The 24,002-nt window shown below is 43.7% G+C and overlaps 1 protein-coding gene across 3 annotated transcripts; it reads right to left on the minus strand.

Annotated features, from left to right (window-relative positions):
* Positions 1-1,140: 1,140 nt before the first annotated feature.
* LOC139387974 (dihydropyrimidinase-related protein 2) lies at positions 1,141-23,454 on the minus strand. Of its 3 annotated transcripts, none has more exons than XM_071134423.1 (15): positions 23,317-23,422; positions 22,525-22,934; positions 12,182-12,270; positions 11,739-11,923; positions 10,775-10,939; positions 10,311-10,372; positions 9,433-9,513; positions 9,260-9,328; positions 9,022-9,142; positions 8,703-8,859; positions 8,198-8,339; positions 7,826-7,996; positions 6,589-6,768; positions 6,186-6,360; positions 1,141-5,769 (listed from the first exon to the last, which is right to left on the minus strand). In XM_071134423.1, exons 2-15 carry the CDS (start codon positions 22,780-22,782, stop codon positions 5,678-5,680), a joined length of 1,947 nt encoding a protein of 648 aa, XP_070990524.1. In that variant the 5' UTR covers positions 22,783-22,934; positions 23,317-23,422; the 3' UTR covers positions 1,141-5,677. The 3 variants fall into 3 exon arrangements, with proteins under 3 accessions (XP_070990524.1, XP_070990526.1, XP_070990525.1); XM_071134424.1 differs by having other exon boundaries at positions 3,536-5,769; positions 22,525-22,929; positions 23,317-23,454; XM_071134425.1 differs by lacking the exons at positions 22,525-22,934; positions 23,317-23,422 and adding an exon at positions 20,506-20,822.
* Between the last annotated feature and the right edge of the window lie 548 nt (positions 23,455-24,002).

A 24,002-nucleotide genomic window follows, 5' to 3' on the forward strand; every position in this document is an offset into this window, starting at 1 on the left:
AATTTTAAACCTAACCATAACCTTAACCACGCTGCGAAACTTATGCCTAATTCCAAACCTTAAATTAAGACCAGAAAGCACATTTTTGTTCATGAATTTTCACAATACATAGCCAATTTTGACTTTGCGGCTGTGGTAACTAGTGGAAACAAGACAGGTCGGTTGAGGGACGAGCCTTGTGTACTAGGAATGATGCCATTTGAAGTGAGACAATGAGCATTAGTTAATACTCACACAGTCCCGTGGTTTGGAAACCCTATGGAAAGGGTAAACTCCTAAATTATCCAACAAAAATGCTAAATGAAATGATACGCTGACACAAAACAACACAATAGATAGACACAGTTGAAAACTGTAGGCCTATCTCTACTTGGCATCTATCACAGACAGTTTAGCTATTAAATGCTGACTGGCGCAAAGGTACCATTAAAACCTTTAATGCTAACCTCTGCTGGTGCAACACAGATAACCACAGGTGTCACAATAAACACATCAAAAAGGGTTTCTGTAAACATAAACATCATTTCAACACATTTCCTTTCCTTCAAAAATGGCTCTAACGTAATACTTTACTCTAGGTACACTTATTCTTGCCTCTCTAACTCTTTATTTCCTTGCTGTCCATAGATTTATGTTGCTGTCTCCGTTTACTCCTGTAAACAGACTAGGGGACATACTGCCATCTTGTGTCATGAGAGTGTACTTGCGCTCACAGGACTGAGCTGCCCGTTGTTCCTGTGGGGATTTCAGGAGTTGTACAGTAGCCTACAGTACATGAGTCGAATAAGTAGAGGCACCATTGAAGAGTATTGACAATTCAGTAATGTTTCTGTATGTAATTTAGAGTGGAATTGTTTGGAATTGTTTGACTGATTTGTATGTCTAGCCTTAATATTCATATGTATCTATATTTCCTACTCAAAAACATTGATATTCTCAGTAACCTTAACACACAGAGCACTAGGGCTAAACTTAAATACTGCCAAATCAAATGTTCCTATGAAACATGATCAGTGGCCATGTGATGTGACCATTAAACAAACTGGTATTACCACAGGTGAGGAGAGGATGGAGGGAACGCATTCTACCTCCTAAGGTCAAAAGACAACATTCACTATCACACACACAAAGAGGCTGAGCTTTGTTTTGTTTTATCCTTTAATTCTTTGAAATCATAGTTTTTACATCACCATCCATGGGATCTGACACTTTCCATAGAGAGCAAGCATCCTCAAAACCCCACAGCCATCAAGACAAACACCATCACACAGTTACTTTCACAATGGGAAGGGGTTAGGTGGAGGGGGGAGGACAGGGGTGCGGGTGGGATTTTAACAGCATTAGCAACCTCAAACCTAAAGCTCTTCTCTCAATCTGCGTTTCGCTTACATCACATATTAGCGTAGCATAGAAAAATATCCAAGCTGACAGAGCAAGAAGGAGGATTGTGTGTGTCTATGTGTATGCTTTCATCTGTGTGTGTGTATATGGAGGGGACACGATGGCGAGGCCGGCGTTGGCAGCTGGTTTATAATATCTGAGTCAATGCTTTAGGCATTGTACTCCACCACAGCTGCAGACAGCGCTGGGTGCATGGTACCCACTGGGCACAGACATCTATTCCACGTTGGTTCAGGATAATTTATTGAAATTACATAGAAACAACGTGGATTCAACCAGTGTGTGCCTAGGGGGTAGATATATGTGGCCTTGTAGAGGAGTTCTGGGTAATTGCTATCATGTGAAGCTTGTGGCGCCCTCTCAATGACACAATTCAGGGCCCACGAATCATTTGTCAGAAGAAGCATGTCGATCCCACCCAACTAGCCATAAGCTTATATACAAATGGTGACACACTGAAACTGGGTGAAGTCTGCAGCAACAGTTCATTTTAGAAAAGAAGGGTAGAGAAGAAAACAAGTGTAAGGGTATGTGTATGTGTATGTGTGTGTGTGTGTGAGAGAGAGGAGGGAGTTCTATAGTCTGCATGGCTTCCATACAGCTAGTCTGCCACGGGCACTATGTTATTCTAATAGCACCAGGTCTGGACGGGTTGCTATGGGTAACTTACGATCTGACAAGCGTTGCCATGACAAACAAAAAGTGAGGCCTGGAGGGCCTCATGGTCAAGGCAATGTGGCAACAATGGAAGAGCCAGAGAGAGAGGAAGAGCGGGGTGGAAACAAGCGAAGACATACTTTTAGTCTCAGGAGGACTCATGTACGCCTGGCCGTCAAAATGTATTTGTGCTTCGGCAGCCCCCTCTTTCCCCCCTCCCCCAAATCAGAGTGAAAAAAGTCCAGTCTATGGGAATAGAGGGATGAATAATTTTAACCCTGCGTCACCCTCTGTTTGAGAGATATGCATTCCAACACTAAGCAAGCAACTAGGAGACTCATGCTGAAAAGATGCCAATACACCGGATAGGGTTTTTCATTGGATCGAGAACAACATCTGGAGAATCAACGATTTTAAATATTGTTAGTGACCATAGTAAAAATAATAATGACAACAATAATCATGATAATAATAATCAAAATCATAATCATGATGACCATAATATCTCAATGAGAATGATAGAAGAAGAGAGGAGGTAAATGTAGACTAAAGAGATGTTTTGCTCAGCCATGTACTCTACACATGTGAGGACGAAGACTTGTCCTAGCCCTAATCTCACATGGGAGATTTGACAGTTTTGTTGGAGTATAAGCACTGGAGTGGCCTGAACGCTGCCACCTGAGTGACTGAACACTAACAAGCAGACAGCTCAACACCACCTTCCCTCTCATCCCTGTCTCATCTCATTCCCTGTAGGCAGTGACACTGAAGTGTCAACATTTCATTTCCCTGCTATGGATTCCATAAACACAGATACTGTTACTACCCTGAAAGAGACTACCTTTTAAGAGCTTCCTACGAGACCTTAACACGGCCATGAAAACCAAAGTTCCAATGTGCTGGAAGGACATACAGACACCACTTGTTCTGTGAGTGCATGCGTGCAAGTGTGTGTGTCTGTGTGTGCATAACAGTGTGTGTGTCTGTGTGTGCATAACAGTGTGTGTGTCTGTGTGTGCATAACAGTGTGTGTGTCTGTGTGTGCATAACAGTGTGAGTGAGTGTTTTGCTCTGTATTAAGTCATGGAGAGGAAAAGGCGAAGACTGCAGAATGGCAACTTTTAGGCCAAGATCTCACCGACATGCGAGTGAAGGAAGAAAAACAGCTGGAGGACTGCTTTGCCTTAATGAAAACCAGACCGTGCAAAACGAGTGAGAGTGAAGGACCATTACTGTCACTCCAGGTCTGGGCCCAAAGGAGTGGTGCACTGAGACCTGTGTGTGTGTGTGTGTGTGTGTGCCCAGACCCTCACAACATAACACTGCACACTAAATACAATACTCCATGTCTACTTTCAAGCTCAAATGAATAGTGTTCAGCCTTAGGCCACTAAGTACAGAATGACACTAAATAGCAGAAACAAGTACGGTTAAAAACCCTAAAACATTCAAACATTTTCAACATATTAAGCATAGATTTTTTTTTACAGGAGCACTACCAGTGGAATACCAAAGAACAAAATCTGGCACCTTTGTATCGGTTAACACTGGCTATTTTACATTTTTATCTTACATCCTTCTCTTACCACAATAAGAATAATAACAAATCAAACTATCAGTACAAATTCTATGGGCTCAGGCACATAAAGAGTTAAAAGGGAAATGGAGTGGATGAATAGAAAAGACTGTGAGTCTTCTAAATGCACTGGTTGGTACTGGGACATTCTAGAACAGTGGGAGGATGCTATCTTACAAGCATTTCACTACACCCGCAATAACATCTGCTAAATATGTGTATGTGACCAGTACATGTGATTACCTGCAACACTGTCAATTAAATGGTCTATGGATCTTAAAGATCCCATAACAGTGAGTGGTCACAATACCCTTCGAGCCAGGTATATGGGCAGTGGACACATACTGTACTACAGCGTAGCTGAGTACAAGGAGTGTGGCACCATCTTGCTAAGAGGGTGAATTGAATGAGGCTATGAGAAATTGGGCATTCCCTAGTATTACTCACCAACATCTTTCTTCCTTCCCTTCCACCCGGCTACACTCCTCCCAACATCCTAACTTTGAGTCACATCTCCTCTCATGGACGTTCCATAATGGCCTCTCCCTGGGAGACAGCGTTCTATTCAACACCCGCCAACTCATTCTCCTACTATACTGGACTTTCCCCGCTTCACAAGCAGCTTTCAAATATGGGGCATGTTTTTTTTCATTTAATCTAGAATCTAACAAAGCTACGGGTGGGATGACATGAGGTGAGCACCAGTGACAAGTTCCTCTTAAGGTTTTCAACACCACAGTGGTTTGACTTATACTAATCTCATGTATCATCGCGTAGCCTGGGGACGAGGACAGCTTACTACCAGCGTGCAGTGATTTTCAAACGATAACAATGGACGGTTTTACAGTCTCATAATCATTTTCCTTTTAGCAACAAGTCAATAAATGGCGTTGATCATAGCCAGTGCTGAACTGATCTGAACAGTGTGGGAGATGAAAATCACACTGGAGGGCGAAGCTGTATAAACAGTAGAGAACAAAGACAAAGCAGACACAGACAGTGAACATATCAATTGAGGAAGGCATATTAGCATCTCCATGTTCACTACACAATTTTAGCGCAACTAATCTAATGTGCTCATAGACGGGTTGGCCGACAACGTAACGAAAGTTATGCGCCCGCATCAATGTGGCCGGAAGGCGTGCGTTGTTATGATTCTGAACGGACCAATAGCGAGCAACAATGACAGGAAGCTGCCATGTAGGGAATTGTAGGTGGCTCGTTTCAGCTCGTTGAATCTTGTTATTGATACCATGTCTTGTTTCAAGGTGTTTTGACTGATGTCATGTCTATGCTAATATGGCTCAAATTCGCTAGCTAGCTAACCTTACAACTGTAACAATGTATTTGAGAGACAAATGCTCATTGTGCAAATGTATTTATGTTTTCAATAAACATTTGGAGACTAAATAGAGTTTACATGTTGTCAATAGTTTAAGCCAACACTGTCTGTTTTGCCTAATAGTTGCACACACGTCGGTTTTGTTACTAAACAACCAACCCGTCTATTATCTGAAGGTAAAACACAAGTACAACATGCTGCCCTTGTGTCTCCATACTTCATTCACCATACATCCAAAATTAGAAAAGAGGGACGGAATGCACTTCCTCTATGCAAATGCAACAAGCACCGTCTTGACCTTCTGGCCGTGTTAAAACTGCTCAGTCTAGTCTCACTTCAGCCCTCTATTATAACATGAAAATAAAAAACAAAACTGAATGATACATGGCAGGTAGAAAGTACAGTATAAAACACTAAATAATACAGTCCAAAGTGCTCTTATTAGGAGTGTTGTTTTTTCATTTTTTTTCTTCAAATGAGGCAAATCATTTTTATGTATCTCCTCTAGGGTGGGGCATTTGGGGGTTGGGGGGGAAAGAGTCGGGGAAAGATGTAGGGAGCGTGAGAGGGGTTGAGAGATTGAGGAGGGGAGATTTGGTCAGGCACTGTAGCTAGAGGGTTTGCCTCCTGGTGGAATGGCCCCTAGTCCCTGATGCCCCTCCCCTCAAGCCCTCATTTCCCCTGGTGGCCAATAGGAGTTGTTAACCCAGGTTGGTGATGTTGGCCCTGCCACCGGGTGGCGCCACGATGCGCTGGGTGTTACGTCGAGGAAGGTTGTCATCAACTTGAGCACCTACAAATACAGAAGAGGAGGAGGATGTCAATATCACTGGATTTTCATTGTTATGAAAAAGTTTATCATCAAAGCTATAATAGTGCGCAACTATTATATGACACTGCTGGTCATCTATGAACGTTTGAACATCTTGAAGAACAATCTGGCCTTAATGGCGATGTACTCTTATAATCTCCACCCGGCACAGCCAGAAGAGGACTGGCCACCCCTCAGAGCCTGGTTCCTCTCTAGGTTTCTTTCACCGTGCTTGTACATCTGCATTGCTTGCTGTTTGGGGTTTTAGGCTGGGTTTCTGTATAAGCACTTTGCTGACATCAAAAGGGCTTCACAAAGACGTTTGATTGATTGAGAAATAATGACAGATACTGTATCTCTAATGAATGGATCCATTGATCCACCCAAGTGTTCCTCACCAGATAGGCTGAATCCTGACTGGTGCAGGTTGCGGACAGGCTGGGCACCAGCTGCTGCCTGCTTGGCTGGAGAGGTCTTGGCAGAAGAGGCAGGAGTCATAGTTTTGGGTGTGAGTGACACCTCACAGACAGGCCCGTCATAGAGGCCTCGGGGAACTCCCCTCAGCTCAGCCAGCTGGAAAACAGGGAAGAGGCAGAATAAAGAGTCAAGATCAAACAACCTAAACCTACTGATAGTGGAATGCAACATCCAGCTTGTCAGCAAACAACGTAACATAATACAGGGTATCAACAAAGACTGTAACCCACTCCCCTAGTTACATCAGTAACACTCAAGCTGGTAATAAAATATAAAAATGCACAACACAGCCCAGAATGACACAATTCCATAACAGTGCTGTACCCTGCTGCGAGCCCTTATCCTCTTGTAGACGTAGTCGGAGAAGGGCTTCCGGCCCACGAAGCGGCCGCACCCCTCAGTGGTGTGGAGGTTCCCCTCCTCCAGGACCATCTTACCCTGGCTGATCACCACCAGGGGCGCGCCACGCACCTCCACGCCCTCAAATATGTTATACTCCACATTCTGGAAGAGCGATAGGGGGAGAAAGGAGGAGAGGAAATATGGTATATAATTTTTTCAATCTGACCAATATTTCCATATATCAATCAGCCTCTTATGATTTGTGTGAGTTGATTGGTGTTCAGTACTAGTGTGGTACTAGTGTGCCAGTGGAGCAGTTGTTTTATAGTGGGCCAATGTTCAAATCATTAACAGTTCCCTATGTGTTTTTCAATGGTTAGATAAATGGCAATTGAAAACCCTTCTAGAGAGAGCGTCATTGATGTGCTGGTGAGATTTGAGTCTCTCCAGACAACAGACCATTGATTAAGCCAGGCAGCGAGGAGCAGAGTGTTACAAGGCAGTTACAACAGGGTGTGTGCAGTGGAGAGCAATGTGCAGTGTGCAGTGTGACCAGTGTGACCTCCTAAAAGCTACTGGCTGACTAGGCAATCTGGTGGGCTTCACAGGGCTTAGAAACAGCATGAGGTCACACGGAGGCTGGACATCCCACCTCACACGGACGAACACACCACTCTCTCTGAATGACCAATTTTCCACATTTAAATGAGTCTATTTCCTGACCAAACAGAAAGAAAGAAACCATAGAAAATAGAGAGCTAGAGCAATTAGATTTCAAAAACACATATGCATACAGACTGGCACATACAGACACACACACAGGCACACACACACACACACACACACACTCACACACAAACCGTGTGACTTGCCTGCTAACAATCAGAAATTAGATGTTTCAGTACTCTGGCAGAGTTTGAGGATGACATCACTCCCCTGAGTCAACATAAGGCCCACGCCCTAGTGCTGGGGAACCCAACCAATCATATGTGGTCAGGAGTAAGATGACCATAAAAAGACCAATATGGAGAGTTGTTTCATAGAACTATTACAATTTAACCTATTATGTTCACTTCAATGTTTGAAAATTAACAATTTATTTTTGGGCATTTTCCCAAAGATCAATCTGTGGTAATATGTAATACCATATGGCTGGATATACAGTAGATTGTGCCTTTCTGACTGTACAGTATTTGTGCGTAGTGTGTGACTGGCTGACCGAGTTGTGGCTCTTGGCTGAGATGATCTTGATGACATCTGGGTCCCAGAGTACCAGGTCAGCGTCAGAGCCCACAGCGATGCGGCCCTTACGGGGGTACAGGTTGAAGATCTTAGCAGCGTTGGTGCTGGTGACCGCCACAAACTGGTTCTCATCCATTTTACCTGTCACCTGGATGGGCCAGGTGAAAACAGAGACCAGGCGGTTAACTTTGTGTTGTTAGGACATGTGAGTGTGTAAAGTAAAAATGTGTACAAATACAAATACACATACTGTACACTATATCTACATGTCAGTATGTTCCACTCTAAGTACCGTATGTGAGAATATGTGACTGTATTGTATAGTATATAGTATGTATTCATCTCTCACCACACACTTATCCCAGATGAGGGACATTCTCTCCTCAGTGCCGTTGGTACCCTCAGGGATGAGGGTGAAGTCGTCTTTGCCCACGGCACGCTGGGCAGTGCTGAAGGTGCAGTGGGCACTGCCAGTCACCTGCAGGTCCCCACTGGAGAGGAGGGCACAGTGAAAGAGATTAGGATGGGAGAGGAGACATTGAGGGGAGCAAACAGACTGTGACACCTGGGGTCAGATTGGGATGATTGTCCGACTTGATATTGTTACCATGATAGCACTTTACATCATGAATATGGGTATTTGTCCTCATAGTCCAATCCAGTTTTGTTTTTATTCAACCTTTATTCAACCAGGCACGTCAACTAAGAACACGTTGTTATTTACAATGACGGCCTGGCAAGAGGCAAAAGGCCTCGTCTGAGATTTTTTTAAACAATCAATGTAAGACGAAACGGACAACCCAGACAGAAGACACAGGCTTGGTAGTGTCAAGGCATTGAGTTAGTGCTCTCACCAGGAGAGCAGGGAGCTGAGATAGTCGGGCGTGGTCGGGTCTGGGCTGAGGGGCGGGGATGTGATGAAGGCGGCGGCCTTGGCCCAGTTCTTGCTCCAATAGTGTGAGCCGTCTGTGCCCAGGCTGGCAGTGATTGGCTCCCCGTACACAACAGTGCCTCCAAGGCCAATCAGAAACATGATGTGATTACAGATTTAAATGATGTTATTGACGCAAACAATATGGTGCCTCTCCCTTCTTTTGGTTCACATGTGTGCATCTTCCCTTCATCTTTCTGTATGTTTGTATCCTAGCAAACATCCTAGAAACAGTGTCTCACCCTTCTTCCTGGCCTGAGCGATGACATCAGCAGCACTCTTGCTCATCACCTTGGTGATGTAGAGGGGACAATTAGTCTGATTGGCTACTGTCACAGAGCGGTTGACAGCCTCGGCCTCCACCTGAAATAGACACCCAGGGTTCAGAGGTCAAGGTGACCTTGCAAGGACACATTTGGGAAACAAAAAGGGAAGATAAAAACAGAAAGAGGTAGGAAGTAAAATGCTGATGCATCCTACCTCTTCAGGACGGCTCAAGACGTGTCCCTCAGGTCCAGTGATGCCCTGCTCCAGGATACGACGCTGCTCCTGAACGGAAAAGAACAGGCATATTTTAAAATTGTCCGGTGTTAGGTATAGTAAATAGGGTTTTATAGTCCAGTAAATGGTGTATTGTTAGCCCCAGGTCTTACCTCAGCCACGATGTCTCCGTTCTCAGCATGGACCTGAGCGATGGCTCCCAGATCCCGGATCACACTGAACACCTCATAGACCTACAGAAAATAACCATGTCAGCATCATCAGACAACCACAGATGGATCATAGAACAGACACACAGACAAACTTGGCATCTTGTCATGGTTTTGTAAAGTTAATTGAGCATACTTGTAATGCCAATTTCACACACACAGTATGTAAAACTCATACACTCACAGATGCATCAGTGGTAAAACCAGTTACTGATGTATGACTGATGTATGAGTCTAGTATGAGTCATCGTTTCCCAACAGCCAGAAATGAAATAAAGAGCTATCATCGTTTTCCTTGGGAGACGTGCACAAATGAGAGTATAATGCTCTGGCCTGGGCAGCCTCCATGCATTCCTCCGGCAGCTGCAAAGACCAACACAGGCTGTTTTCAAATGAGCCTTGCGTCCAAGATGAATCTGTTTTTACCAGAGACAGAGACATGGACTGGTGCATTGTTTTATCATCCTTTACACCCGCTGGGGACCCACACAGACTTTTATTGCATCAGCCTCCCCATCCACCATCAACCCAGCCCACAGCCCTCAGCCAGAGCAGGCCATGGGAAGCAGCTGGATTTAAGCGCTAGACTATATGATGTCAGACAGTGTAATTTATTTAGCATTCAGTTTCATTTTGCCACATACCTTTTAATAGTATGGTTAATGAGGTGCGAAATAAATTGAATTCCTTTCATACTATATTCTTAAAGATTATTATAACCGTTAATGATCTTTGTGATGGTAGCGATCGTTGTGTGTTTCCAGTGAAGCAAACAGGGAGCCAACGTCAAAAAAGCTACCGTATGATAAAGGAAGTCATACCTGAGAGTCAGTAAGCTGGAAAACATCCTTATAAGCCAGATAGACAAGGAAAGAGTTGACACCTGAGGAAAGAGAGGGCGTGTCAGAGGAAGGTACAGGGAGTGAGAAAGAGTTGACACCTGAGGAAAGAGAGGGCGTGTCAGAGGAAGCTACAGGGAGTGGGAAAGAGTTGACACCTGAGGAAAGAGAGGGCGTGTCAGAGGAAGCTACAGGGAGTGAGAAAGAGTTGACACCTAAGAAAAGAGAGGGCGTGTCAGAGGAAGCTACAGGGAGTGAGAAAGAGAAACAAAGAGAGACAAAGACACCAATAATGGTTGTAGAAGAAACAGACTGAGACCCAACTAGACTGAACAAACGTACATGTTTAAACCAATCTTTGGGAAATGTAACAACCATACACAAAGAGAAAACACAACTAATCTTAACCTACTATAGGATGTCATATGTACTGGGTGTGGCAATACCGTGGTCCTTGACGAGGGCCTCCATCTCCTCCTGAACTCCCTTGTGCCACTCAGTGATGTCCACATGCAGGGAGTAGTCACAACAGGACTTGCTGTCCGCCCACTCACGCCACTGCTCAAAGGCTGACAGCAGGCTGGCCCCGGGTTCCGGAACCACGTGGTCAACTAGTGGACACAGACAATTAGTTAGCGAATTGGTCCTAAAATATTCCTTTGTAATGCTAGGGGTGCTTTCGACTATAATTTATTTAATTTCACCTTTATTTAACTAGGCAAGTCAGTTAAGAACAAATTCTTATTTTCAATGACGACCTAGTGGGTTAACTGCCTGTTCAGGGGCAGAACGACCTTGTCAGCTCGGGGATTTGAACTTGCAACCTTCCGGTTACTAGTCCAACGCTCCAGCCAGTAGGCTACCCTGCCGCCCCAAGCCCTGCCAAGTAGCTCAGATTAAACGGCTATATCTGGGTCTTGCATCATTTTTTTGTTCTCCATCAGGATGTACTGTACAGCAACTGTAGGGCTGTGAGATGTGTGAACTATTTACATAGCTGGTTCTGTGGACTTTGCAGTGTTGTCAGCAGGAGTCAGCATTCTGCATGATAGGACAAAGCTATCTAACTCTCCAGGAGTCTGTGTGACTGCTGAGGAGGGAAGGGGACCTGAACAGATGGCATAGTGCTGAGGCATCTAAACTCTAGGAATGCTTCAGCCCAGGCCACGCTATTACTGAGCAATTATGAGGAGAGTGGATAAACGACTTGCAAATGGTTTTGAATGTCTCCTTCATCTACTTTTCACCGCACTCAGCAGCACCTGGTGGCACGCAAGCCTAACACTCTGTAACGGATGGGTCTTTATGGGTTCAGGACTTGGCGCTGCCATAGATCGAGCTGGCACTGCACCCTCCCAATGCCTCTCAAGAGAGGGAAGAGAGAGAGGGTGTAGGTGGTAGTGTACATACTGATCATGGTGGTGCCCCCTGCCAGGGCGGCGCGGGTGCCCTGGTAGAAGTCGTCCACTGAGGTCATGCCCCGGTCGGGCATCTGGAAGCGTGTGTGCACATCGATACCCCCTGGCATAACCATGCGCCCGTGGGCATCGATGATCTTCACCCCACCGGGCACTATCAAGTTCTCGCCAATTTGTCTGAAATCAGAGGAAGAGAGATAGAGAGAGAGAGAGAGAGAGAGAGAGAGAGAGAGAGAGAGAGAGAGAGGAACAGAAAGAGAGATGTAGATAGTTGTAATAGAGTTATCATTATGACTGCACTTACTCTGTAAACTACTCTGTAAAACCGAACAACGACCATTGTTAGGTGTAATGAATAATAAAGATGGTTCAGAGATAGTTAACCTCTCGGAGGCAGAGCCAGTGAACCTCAGGAGGTGTTGTTGTGAAACTCACTTGATCTGGCCATCCTCCATGTAGATGTCAGCACAGAAGGACTGGTCATCGTTCACGATCTTCGCCCCTTTGATCAGGAGACGATCGCTCTAGAAGATCATACAAATAATATAACTATTAGTTAGTAAACACATCCCTTTCCTCTTCATTCTCACAGAATTAACACAGTGAAGTAAGTGTTCTTTCAGGAAAAGGCTTTAATGCCAGACACCAGAATGTAACACACACAGAATGGCCTGAGACTTCCTGTGACCATTTAAAATGAGCTTATGAGGGTGAGTATTGTATTTGGCACCACCGCACTACAAGCCACTTTCTTTACAGGAAGCATCGGCTAGCACTGTGCTATTAACATATTACATCAAAATATAGGATCTTCATTTGTTTATCCTGTTGCAGGAGAACGTAGCACATTTGAGGTTTAAAAAAAGCTTCTGAAGTTTGTAATTTCCACATTGAAATTTCAGACATGATTTTCCCTTACGAAATATGTATCACGACCCTATAAAAATGTCCATGAATTAGAATCTACATAATAATTCACATTTACTGTAACTGCAGGATAATGTTTTTCAAATGTAAGATCCTACATCTGTCACCCACACCATGGCCAAAAGATTCAGATGACTACCTCTCTGACATATTGGGCAGTGAAACAACATGTGTCACTGTCACAGCATTATCTGACGTTCTGCCTTGTTTTGCTCTGTCGCGTCACACTTATATTAGGCTTTGTCCAAGTGAGTTCTGTGTTGATAAGGAACCACGTGTCCTCCCACAATGATCTAGGCTTTTGTTATAAGAGAGAGAGAGAGAGAGAGAGAGAGAGAGAGAGAGAGAGAGAGAGAGAGAGAGAGCAGAGAGCAGAGCTGTAAGAATTTATATTTTAGTTCAATGCACAGATATGAATCAGCACCAGATCTTGGGTGAAGCTCATTCAACCATTACAGTGTGTGTGTGAAACAGAGTAAGGGACAGAGTAAGGGACAGAAAGTATGTGTTTGGGAGAGAGAGATAGGAGAGAGGAAGCAGGAGTTAAATAGGAACAAAAGACAGATACACAGCAGGTTGTGGATCGGAGCTCAGCAGCAGCTTTTACAGAGTCTTAAAGAGAAACTGTGTGAGCAATGCTTCATGCACATCCTAATACAGCAAGGGACAAAGTGAATGCAGAAGCAGAACTACAGTGTGCTTATTACAGACAGCTGGATACAACATGTCGTGACCAGGAACAAAATCCAGAATATACATCTTCTAATGGATAATTTACCAGCTAGGCTGATACCAACATGGTTCCAAATTAGGGTGAGGAGTGCACTGATGATGATGATGCACACGCCCCTCCGGCATCCTCACCCTGACTGGCTGACAGAATAATGGGCATAATAAGGGAGCAATCAGGATGCAGACCTGGTAATCAATCATCCACGCCTCTGTCTCCAGGCCACTTGTCTCTGTGTGAGACTTAGAGAGGGGGGGACCTGACCCCCTGGCACCCCCACTGCGTTGCCCCAGTGGTGATGGGCTCTTCTCCAAAAGGGGAGTGGCACCATTCTGGTCACGAGCCCTTTAGCATCCTCCACAAACAAAGGCTGCTCTGTTTGAGTTTCAGCAGCTAGTGTGTTTCCCTGCTAGAAACCCTGGCCCCAATCAGAACTGCTTTCCAAAGGGAAACAATACAGCGCCCCAAAATGCATTTGGGCTAAAGAATAGAAAACACCTCTCTGTGACATTGACATCCTTTGGTATATTTTCCCCAATAAAGGTGGTTACTTGTTCCCTGCCAGCTAAAAAACATTTTATAAAACACAGACACATACACAGAAACACATTCTCTTTCAAACAAACCCCCAATGAATGTCTTGTTAGAGATGACTATGTCAGGTTTTGGCACATGCATATCAGCAGTTGTCATTTTTGATGACTCATGTGACAGGAGTGATGAACCCAGTCTATTCTCACATCTATGTGGAGCAGAATGCTGTGCTACAGGGCCTGGCAAGACTCCATCCTGTTTTGGCAACTATTCACTGAACAACTGAGTCATGTGTTTGACTATCATTACATCATTTTCTGTCGTGCCATTAGATGTGTAAACTGGAAGTCTTTACTGAAATCCATTCATACACACTCTTACAAATATGTGTAAGACAGCCATCATGATATAACAACAATACATTCAGTTTTAGATACTCATACTTTACCAAAAACGGCAAGGAAAGTTACAGGAAAAATGTGGTCCCAAGATAACAACAGTCAAGTGCTTTCAAATTCAATCTGCTGTGGAGTATTTCCGTATATAAATGTGTATGCCTATTCCATGTTTCTTCTTATTTCATCCTACTTAGCGGTTTCTTGTGTTTAACCCCTGTAGGTTTAAGCCCTTAGATCGCAATATCTACTAAGCTAACATATGGAATTGTTTTAAGATGGTCATAAAATGTATTATTTAGCCATTCGATTCTGAATTGTAGGATCTCTGTAGGTATAAAAAAAAATGTATACAGTACCAGTCAAAAGTTTGGAAACACCTACTCATTCAAGGGTTTTTCTTTATTTTTACTATTTTTGACATTTTCGACTAATAGTGAAGACATCAAAACAATGAAATAATACGAATGGAATCATGAAGTAACCAAAAAAGTGTAACAAAATCAAAATATAGTTTCTATTTTAGATTCTTCAAAGTAGCCACCATTTGCCTTGATGACAGATTTGCACATGCTTGATATTCTCTCAACCAGTTTCACCTGGAATGCTTTTCCAACAGTCTTGAAGGTGTTCCCACATATGCTGAGCACTTGTCAGCTGCTTTTCCTTCACTTTGCGGTCCAACTCATCCCAAACCATCTCAATTGGGTTGAGGTCGGGTGATTGTGGAGGCCAGGTCATCTGATGCAGCACCCCATCACTCTCCTTCTTGGTCAAATATCCCTTACACAGCCTGGAGGTGTGTTGAGTCATTGTCCTTTTTAAAAACAAATGATAGTCCCACTAAGCGCAAAACAGATGGGATGGCGTATTGCTTCAGAATGCTCTGGTAGCAATGCTGGTTAAGTGTGCCTTTAAATTCTAAATAAATCACTGACAGTGTCACCCGCAAAGCACCCCCACACCATCATACCTCCTCCTTCATGCTTCACGGTGGGAACTACGCATGCAGAGATCTTCCGTTCACCTACTCTGCGTCTCACAAAGACACGGCGGTTGGAATCAAAAATCTATACTCATCAGACAAAAGGACAGATTTCCACCGGTCTAATGTCCATTGTTCATGTTTCTTGGCCCAAGCAAGTCTCTTCTTTTTATTGGTGTCCTTCAGTTGAAGTTTTTTGAAGAAATTCAACCATGAAGGCAATTCAGGCAGTATCCTCTGAACAGTTGATGAAGAGACGTGATCTGTTACTTGAACTCTGTGAAGCATTTATTTGGGCTGCAATCTGAGGTGAAGTTAACTCTAATGAACTTATCCTCTGCAGCAGAGGTAAGTCTGGGTCTTCCTTTTCTGTGGAGGTCCTCATGAGAGCCAGTTTCATCATAGCGCTTCAAGGTTTTTGTGACTGCACTTGGAAGAAAATTTCAAACATCTTGACATTTTCTGGATTTACTTACCTTCATGTCTTAAAGTAATGATGGACTGTCGTTTCTCTTTGCTTACTTGAGCTGTTCTTGCCATAATATGCACTTGGTATTTTACCAAATAGGGCTATCTTCTGTATACCACCCCTACCTTGTCACAACACAACTGATTGATTCACACATATTAAGGAAAGAAATTCCACAAATTAACTTTTAACAAGGCACACCTGTTAATTGAAATGGTTTCCAGGTGAAAACCTCATGAAGCTGGTTGGGAGAATGCCAAGAGTGTGCAAAGCTGTCATCAAGGCAAAGGGTGGCTACTTTGAAGAATCTCAAATATAAAATATATTTTGATTTGTTTAACACTGTTGGTTACTACATGATTCCATGTGTTATTTCATAGTTTTGATGTCTTCACTACTACCCTACTATATAGAAAATAGTAAAAATAAAGAAAAACCCTGGAATGAGTAGCTGTGTCAAAATGTTTCACTGGTACTGTATATTTGAAGATGCATTTGCAGGTCAGAGAAAGTCCCCATTTGCTTGGCCTGTGACGGCCATCAGCATCATGCTGTGGGAGAGCATCTCGTTTTGATTTTACTGGACCTGAGCCAACCATGACAGTGACCTTCCCTGGATAAAAACAAGTTCCAGCCACACACAAAGAGGATGTGGACAGGGTTTCAACAACAAAAAATGATCAATTCAACTTAGACAAATAATATGCCTATGGTTGTTGGTCAATGTTCATTAATCATCTCTGACCAACTAACACAGCCCATACATCTTTGTTAATAAAAATACCCAAATAATAACTGATTCAATTAAGATTTAAGTGAAGAATCAAGTTTTCAAAATGTCCCTATGGTCAAAATCAGATCTGAACCAATAACAAGCCCAGCAGCAGACAAGAGCCTAGATAGGTTAGACTTACTGTATATCAGAGAGATAGACTGAGTGAGGTAGCATTGATCAGTCCTCTTTCCACAGTGTGTGGAAGATCAATCCAGTGTGATAGAGGGCTTGGATTAAAACTATACTGATGCCTAAATAAAGCTGTATCAGCAAATTTGAACATTTAAACCATTAGGCAAAGATGTTCATCTACTGGGCCTGAGCAGCCTTCCTAGATCGAAGACTAATGCTGTCAAATGAGGTAACCAGGCAACAGCATGTGTTGTTCTCTCCCAGCGGAAAACTCCCAGGAAACATGTGCTACAGCTGGGGTGGAGAAGCATCAAGCATGCCGACTCATCGAAATCACAGCCACTGATCCAATAGTTTGTTTCCAGTGGAGGGGAAACCTGGACACCGCCCTCAGACCCCGTCAGCTCTATGTCTCTTGGACCTGGAACTGCTGACGGGTGGCTGTCTGGTTTAAGACACGTAGACTATGACTGTTACTGTACTCTTAATCTCACCGCACAGACGCTCTGATTTAGAAGTATGGATTTTGTGGAGCCAACAATCTGACTAAAGAAGTACTGTGTAGCGGCCGCCGGATCCTCTTAAAGAAAAAGGAAACATTGCTTGTCAGGAAGCAATCCCAGGTTGCACTGGGGCACCATAAGGCTGAGGTATGCGTGCATCCCAGTTGCTTTCCTTCCCCTATCTTCCTGTGCCCAGCTGGTGAAGTGGACATAAATACATGCTACCTCACACTGGAGGGTTTATGAATGGGGATATCCTGGATTATATCTTCCAGCATATATGGCAGATAGAACCAAGAGTGTGCTTTGTGTAATGTGTGAACATGGAATGCCCAGGGCCACAGTGCATTGCGGGAATACTGTAGGAAAATGGCAGGCTGGAGATGAGCAGTGCCAGGCTGGACTGTCTTTAGTAAGAGAGACTGATATAACAGGAAGAGACAGGGTCTTCTGGGTAAAAAGGCATCCACGGCGGCCTGCACTGACTCCTGAACTCTTGACCCCAGAGCCTGGGAACCACAGGAAGACCTCTCTCAGTAAAAGTATTCATGACATGTCAATCCTGCAATAAAGTCCATCATCTTTATACAGGAGCCCTTTCAGTTCTACTCTTGAATAAAAATACATCTAAAAATATGTTATGTTTCCTTCTTTTTCAACTGTAACTTTGAGTGTGTCTGACTGTAAATTAAAATAATCTTATTCATGGAGGAATTGAATGAGTCATCTTTTGAAGGCAGTCCCAGGTGGTGATTTTAGGATGAGATTCATATTTTATGAGGCCCTGAGGTGTGCTGCTCCCCAGTCTGCCTCTCTCTGCAGTCTGCAGCTGACCACTCCAGCTGATGGCGACAGCCTGCCTGCTGTCCTTTGTTAGGCCTTTGACTTTCCAATCTGTGTGTGTGTGTGTGTGTGTGTGTGTGTGTGTGTGTGTGTAAAAACAACGACACAATTGGATTATCTTGCAATACAGAAAGTAGCATCCATCCTTTGTGTGTTTGGTTTTACAGTGAATTGTTTAGTATGTTAGATTTACCCTACTTTGTTCTTACTCTGTCTCTTTCCCTGGTCCAGAGTATACATTCTATATCCGTTTATAGTTATCTTGATCACTGTTAGGGCTACTATGGCTCCTACTCCTCTGATTTAACACTTTAACAGTTAGGCTCATCATGGAGTCTACTCCAGAACTGGATGAAGACAGAGCCCGGAGCAAGAAGATGAGAATGAATGAAAGAGCTTCTCTTTGACTGTGCACACAGCTGATATACAAACGCAAACACATTCATACACATGGTCATCAATCTACCTTGAAACAGTTGATATGACAGTCAATTAGACCCAGTGACACGCCCTGGCCACTGGTCCTGGGACCGATGGCTATGTTATGGGTAAATTAATGAAATAAACAAGGACAGGGACGACCTGGATAAGCAGCAGATGTTTGGATTATAAGGGGATTGTGTGGTTCCATAAGTGTGTGTGACTGAGGCTGTCTCTAAGACAGACAGACATCACACAGTGTGCTCATTGCTCCCTGCCACAGGGGTGTGGCACAGTAACACACACTGCGGCTGTGTGTGTGTGTGTGTGTGTGTGTGTGTGTGTGTGTGGACGTGGACGTGTTTAACTATACTTGTAGGGACCAAAAGTCCCCACAAGAATAGTAAACAAACAACAATTTGACCAACTCGGGACATGTTGCTAGTCCCCACAATATCAAATGCTATTTCTAGGGGGTTTGGGGTGAAAGAATGAATTATAATTCAATTTAGGGTTAGGGTTAGTTTTATGGTTAGGGTTGGGAGCTAGGGTTAGCGTTAAGGTTAGGTTTTCGGGAAAAGGTTAGGGTAAGAGTACGGGTTAGGATTTTGAATGGGACTGAATTGTGTCCCCCCACAAGGTTAGTTATACAAGACTGTGTGTGTGCATGTGTGAATAGATCATTAGTGAGTTAGGCCTGGCCTGTTCCCTTCACTGAGTAATGCAGTATCCACATAAGCAGGGTGTAGGATATGGCAGGAGTTTAGGGCAAACCTGCTCCAGTTGTGTCAGACTCAGCCAGCCTGACAGCTTGCTGGGGTAACCCACCAGGATGCCAGCCAAAGCCCCTTTCAAAGTGCTTTCTTTGTCCACACCAAAGCTCATGCACACACAATGAGGAGAGGCGCTCTCCCCCCAAAAGCTTAGACTGTTAAAGATCTTTCTTTAGGTCATATTTTCGATGAAAGGGTAGGTTTTATGACATGTGGGCCTACACGTCTTTTATAAGAATGTATTCAGGTATGGGATCATTGCATTGGGGTGGGGAACCATGAGGGTCAGTAGTTTATTGTGACCACGAGGAGTTCATAGACCAGTACAGTTTAGTAGAGACGAAAACCTATTAATGATCCAGTTCAGCGAAATCAATATGGAAAGACAGTAGTCTATAGTTTTTGCCCCTTTCCCTTCATTACTGTGGAAGGTAAGAGACGAGGAAGGAAATTTGAGCTACTGCCGCCCCTCTCATTCTTCTTCTCTTTTTATTATCCTATAGGCCTACCGCTATTCTCTCTTCGCCATGATTTCTCCCGGCTCCCGGGAATAACCTGGGGGAAAGACAGGGCTGCCTTACCCAAACCACACAAAATCCGTCAACAATAACGGCCTGCATTCCCTAACCCCGCCTTTAAATAAAACATTTAACCGAATTATCCGAGTTTGCATTGTGCAGAAAAGCGAACCCGACATTGCAGCGGATGGGCGGTTGCGAGAAAACTATTGGCATTTGCTCCACTCGTTGGCTTGCGGTGATAACCGGCCAGACACCGTTCCCTAACAAAGAACATCGGCGTGGAAATGTAATAACGCGCGACCGCGAAACCTCAGCAGTGCGCTGACTGCCTTTTATGCGTGAAAATGATTCACGGACAACATGGATTTCAAGGATAGTTTTACAATAGCCATGTGATATAGCTTATTCAAACGTGGACAGTCAACCACAGGTTTACATGTTGTCAAATAAAGACAATTGAAATAATTCCTTGAAATAGATGCTCTGAAAGATTACGTGTGTTGACCCGATTTTATTTATAGGCCCCTTATTAAAGGCCTATAACCAAGAGCTCGTGCAGAAATTATTTCACAGCTGATGCAAACAGGTCCTTCACCTCTGAGCTGTAGGTCTACCCGAGAGAGCATTCAACTACGGACCACATGCCTAATTTCACCAATTTCACTGGTGAGTGGCGAATGTTGTAGGTTAATTGGTTACATGCACAATGTTCATTTCGTTCAATGGAATGAATACGTGTTTTCCTAACTCACTGTAATGCGGGGAATGTTCTTCCTGCCCTGATAGCCTTGCCCAGACATCTTCGCTGTTCTGTTCTTGCTGCACTTAGTGGACCGCTATCAATTGAATGGATGTTCAGAATACTGAGGCGCGACGGGTGGATAAGGCCGGTGTGGAATCGGCAGAAAAAAATAGCAGCGAAGAGTGGGTACAATTCCAAAAGGAGTCGTGCGTCCTAAAGGGGGAGGCCACCGCTCGCAGAATCTAGGAAAATAATCGCAGCTCCAGATCACGTCTTCTCTCCTGTTCTCCGCCGATGCACCAAACCTTGCCAGACCGACTCAGACACAGAGGGAGGGAGGGAGGGACATATACTCTGGACGAAGCCCAACGTGCATGCGCAGAACCCCGCCCTGATCCATTGAAAAGTCAGGCACAATGCCATTTCCAGTACAGTAGTAGGCTCCAGCTAGCTACACCACTACTGCCTGCCCTGGATATAAATTCATGTAATCGTTGAAGAATCTGGCGTAAGAACGTCATCACAACCACACAAAAAGCATAGATCAACAATACAAAGAGATATACTGGGGCGGCAGATATCCTAGTGGTTAGCGCGTTGGGCCAGTAACCCGAAAGGATGCTACATCGAATCCCCGAGCTGACAAAGTAAAAATATGTTGTTCTGCCCCTAAACAAGGCAGGTAACCCACTGTTCCTATGCCATCGATTTGCCTGGTTAAATATTTTAAAAAATACTTCTAAAGTATATAAAACATTATATAAATGTATGGAAAAGTATCAGATTGTGAGAAATTAGTACATTAGACTACTCAAGAAATGGAATATAAATCAGAGGATATTTGCAGAGTATTATAGTAGTAGATGATCTGTCAGAGGTGTGTGCTTAGCTTAGCTTTTTTTTCCACCGACCTATAGCCTACACCCATTGCAGAGGGACCCTATGGAACATCAATCTCGGCCAGCTCACAACAGGAACTACTCCCTCTGATGGCTACTCCACCCAGCATAGCACAGGAAGTAATGGCCCATCACAGAGCCTGATGGGGAATGTAGGCAAACTGATAATGTCCCGTCTGTTGAAAGGTGATTTGAATGATCACTGTGTGCTATCCTTGCTCTGGATTTGCTTTCCCTATAGTCAATGATCCATACCTCAATAACATTAAATAGCCTATAAAACCTTATCCTCTAGGCCTGGTAGGTAATGGCTAAATAACCAAGTAATTTTATGCAACTGGTAGTTTATGTTGCAACCCAGTATCCTACAAAATACCCGGAGAGGGTGCCGATTCTGAAGGTACCAGATTACGTGTGAACCAGGCGAAATGTGGAAGCTATACCATCTGCAGGGACCAGATCTCGTTTGGAACTGGCGAAATGTATCAACTATACCAGTTGACCATGCGCGGTGCTGTTTCACCCATTTCAACCATTTTGTAGACAGGCCCATTGTTCTGTTTTTAAATTATTAGGTTAAAATCATTCCCTGATCGATTGTAATTGATGATGGTAATAATATAAATAATATAATATTTTGGTCGTTTTTACTCTGCTATTGTCTGAATATTTTTATTAGGCTAGAATTTATTTTAAAATGAGCAGTAAACATGTTGAGGCTTATTCACACTGGGAGATACTTATTTTTGTAAGTGTATATTTTGTATCTGCAATTTGGTGTAATAGAAATGTTTTATTAACCAGGTTTGTGTCAATTTTTCCTCATTTAGAATAATGGTTGTCACGTTTCGTACGCAGTAATTCAAGAGGTCGGCATAATTAATTGCCCTGGCATTGATTGATTGAGTAAAGGCAATAGCTAAATGGTTTGGAAAGCGACTTGACATTTTTTTACCGATTGGGAAGTTTCTAGAGATCCCAGTGAACTCCTTTCTGCATGACTGTGTCGATTTATTTCTGCTTTATCTGTGGGAGCCAGACAGACACACATGTATAGAAGAAAGAAAGAAATACATTTATTTATTTCATTTCATCCAGGGTGACAAAGCACAAAAATCTGTAGCTCTTACCCTGTCATCCAGGTTTTGCAGGGCTGCTTTTCCTCTGCTCTCCCGTATCTCGACCCTTGGCTGGGAGATGTCCGTCTGCCTGTCAATGACCTGTCCGTCACTCCTTCTACTGCCCCCCGGCAGTGACTGGAAATCCAACGTCTTGCTGTCGCCAGAACCTTCAACTGGACAGAACATGCCACAGAATTTCTGCCGTGGCATGGGGCTACCCGAGCCCATGTTCTTGAAGAAGGCAGGGACTTCCCCGGTAGTCGACATGATTGCACAGCGGGGTTGATGAGTTCTGATCCTTTGTAGCGCTGCTTGCGAATTGCGAACCCTAAGCTTGGACAGCCACCGCCTTGCTGGTTGATAGCGCAGGTGGTCGTCCCTGAACGGTATCAGCGCTGGATAAAAATACTGTTTCTGTCCTCAGTGCGAAAGGGAAGAATATCATACATCATAATTTAATAGGAAAGGTGCGACATTATTTTATCTGTAAAATCGAAAATAGCTAATTATTTGCTAATGCAAGTCCAAATATTTCCTGAGCTCATCTCAAGCAATTACACAGAGATGCACCAAATGTTCACTATATCCTATAATGTTCTATACCCATACGATTTTGAGACCAAATGTAATCTCTTGCACTCACATAATTGCTTTCTCATGTAGATAGAAAATACTGTATAACACACAGCCTAAATGCAAAACATGAATAAATGATCCAGTAACTTGCCCAGCCTAGTAACCTAATTCCCATCCCAAATGCGCAATGAATGAATGAGGTTGAGATATGCTGAGAAGATTTACCTTTAAGATGCGAGCAAACTCCACAGTGTCTGGTAAATGGTGCTCAGATATAGCTGGAGGATATCAGAGCCGTCTGTCCGGAAGTAATGCCCAAAAATGAACAGTGCACTCACTAGCTAGGACAGACAATGCTTTCTTAATCAAATGTAGCTCATCTGTTGCCCCAATCGATTAAGAGTAGCCTACTACTTAGAGTGGTATGACGTCAATCAAAAGTCTCATACACAGGTCTGGTCTTAATGTGATTTGCACCGGAGAGGTAGTGAGAAAACTACGTCAATAAATGTAACTATTGGGTTAAATTGTGGTCAACTAAAAACTTCGAATCTTCAGAATGGGGTCAAAAGGCAGTCAGAGCACCTCTGACTTTTCCACGTCACACCCCGCTCAACAATGAAGGGCGCTGTCCCTTCAGCACCATCCCATCCACATGTGTGACTGGGCAAGTCTTCTGCACTAGTGGCGCTGAGAGCTCTGGCAGCAGTTGTTCATGTTCTGAATTCTTCCTCGCTTGCTCACACGTGGAAAAAACATGACTCAACTATATTCTGAAAAATAATTGCGTTTGAACTTTTACATATTTTCCTCAGTATCACAAAATCAGACTTTTTTTTTTATATCAGTGTCCACTTATATTTCTTATATAAATGAATGCAGATTGTATAGGCCTATGTTTAGTTACATGA

This window comes from Oncorhynchus clarkii, chromosome 29 (genome assembly GCF_045791955.1).
Source record: "Oncorhynchus clarkii lewisi isolate Uvic-CL-2024 chromosome 29, UVic_Ocla_1.0, whole genome shotgun sequence".
In the NCBI taxonomy this organism is placed as follows: domain Eukaryota; kingdom Metazoa; phylum Chordata; class Actinopteri; order Salmoniformes; family Salmonidae; genus Oncorhynchus; species Oncorhynchus clarkii.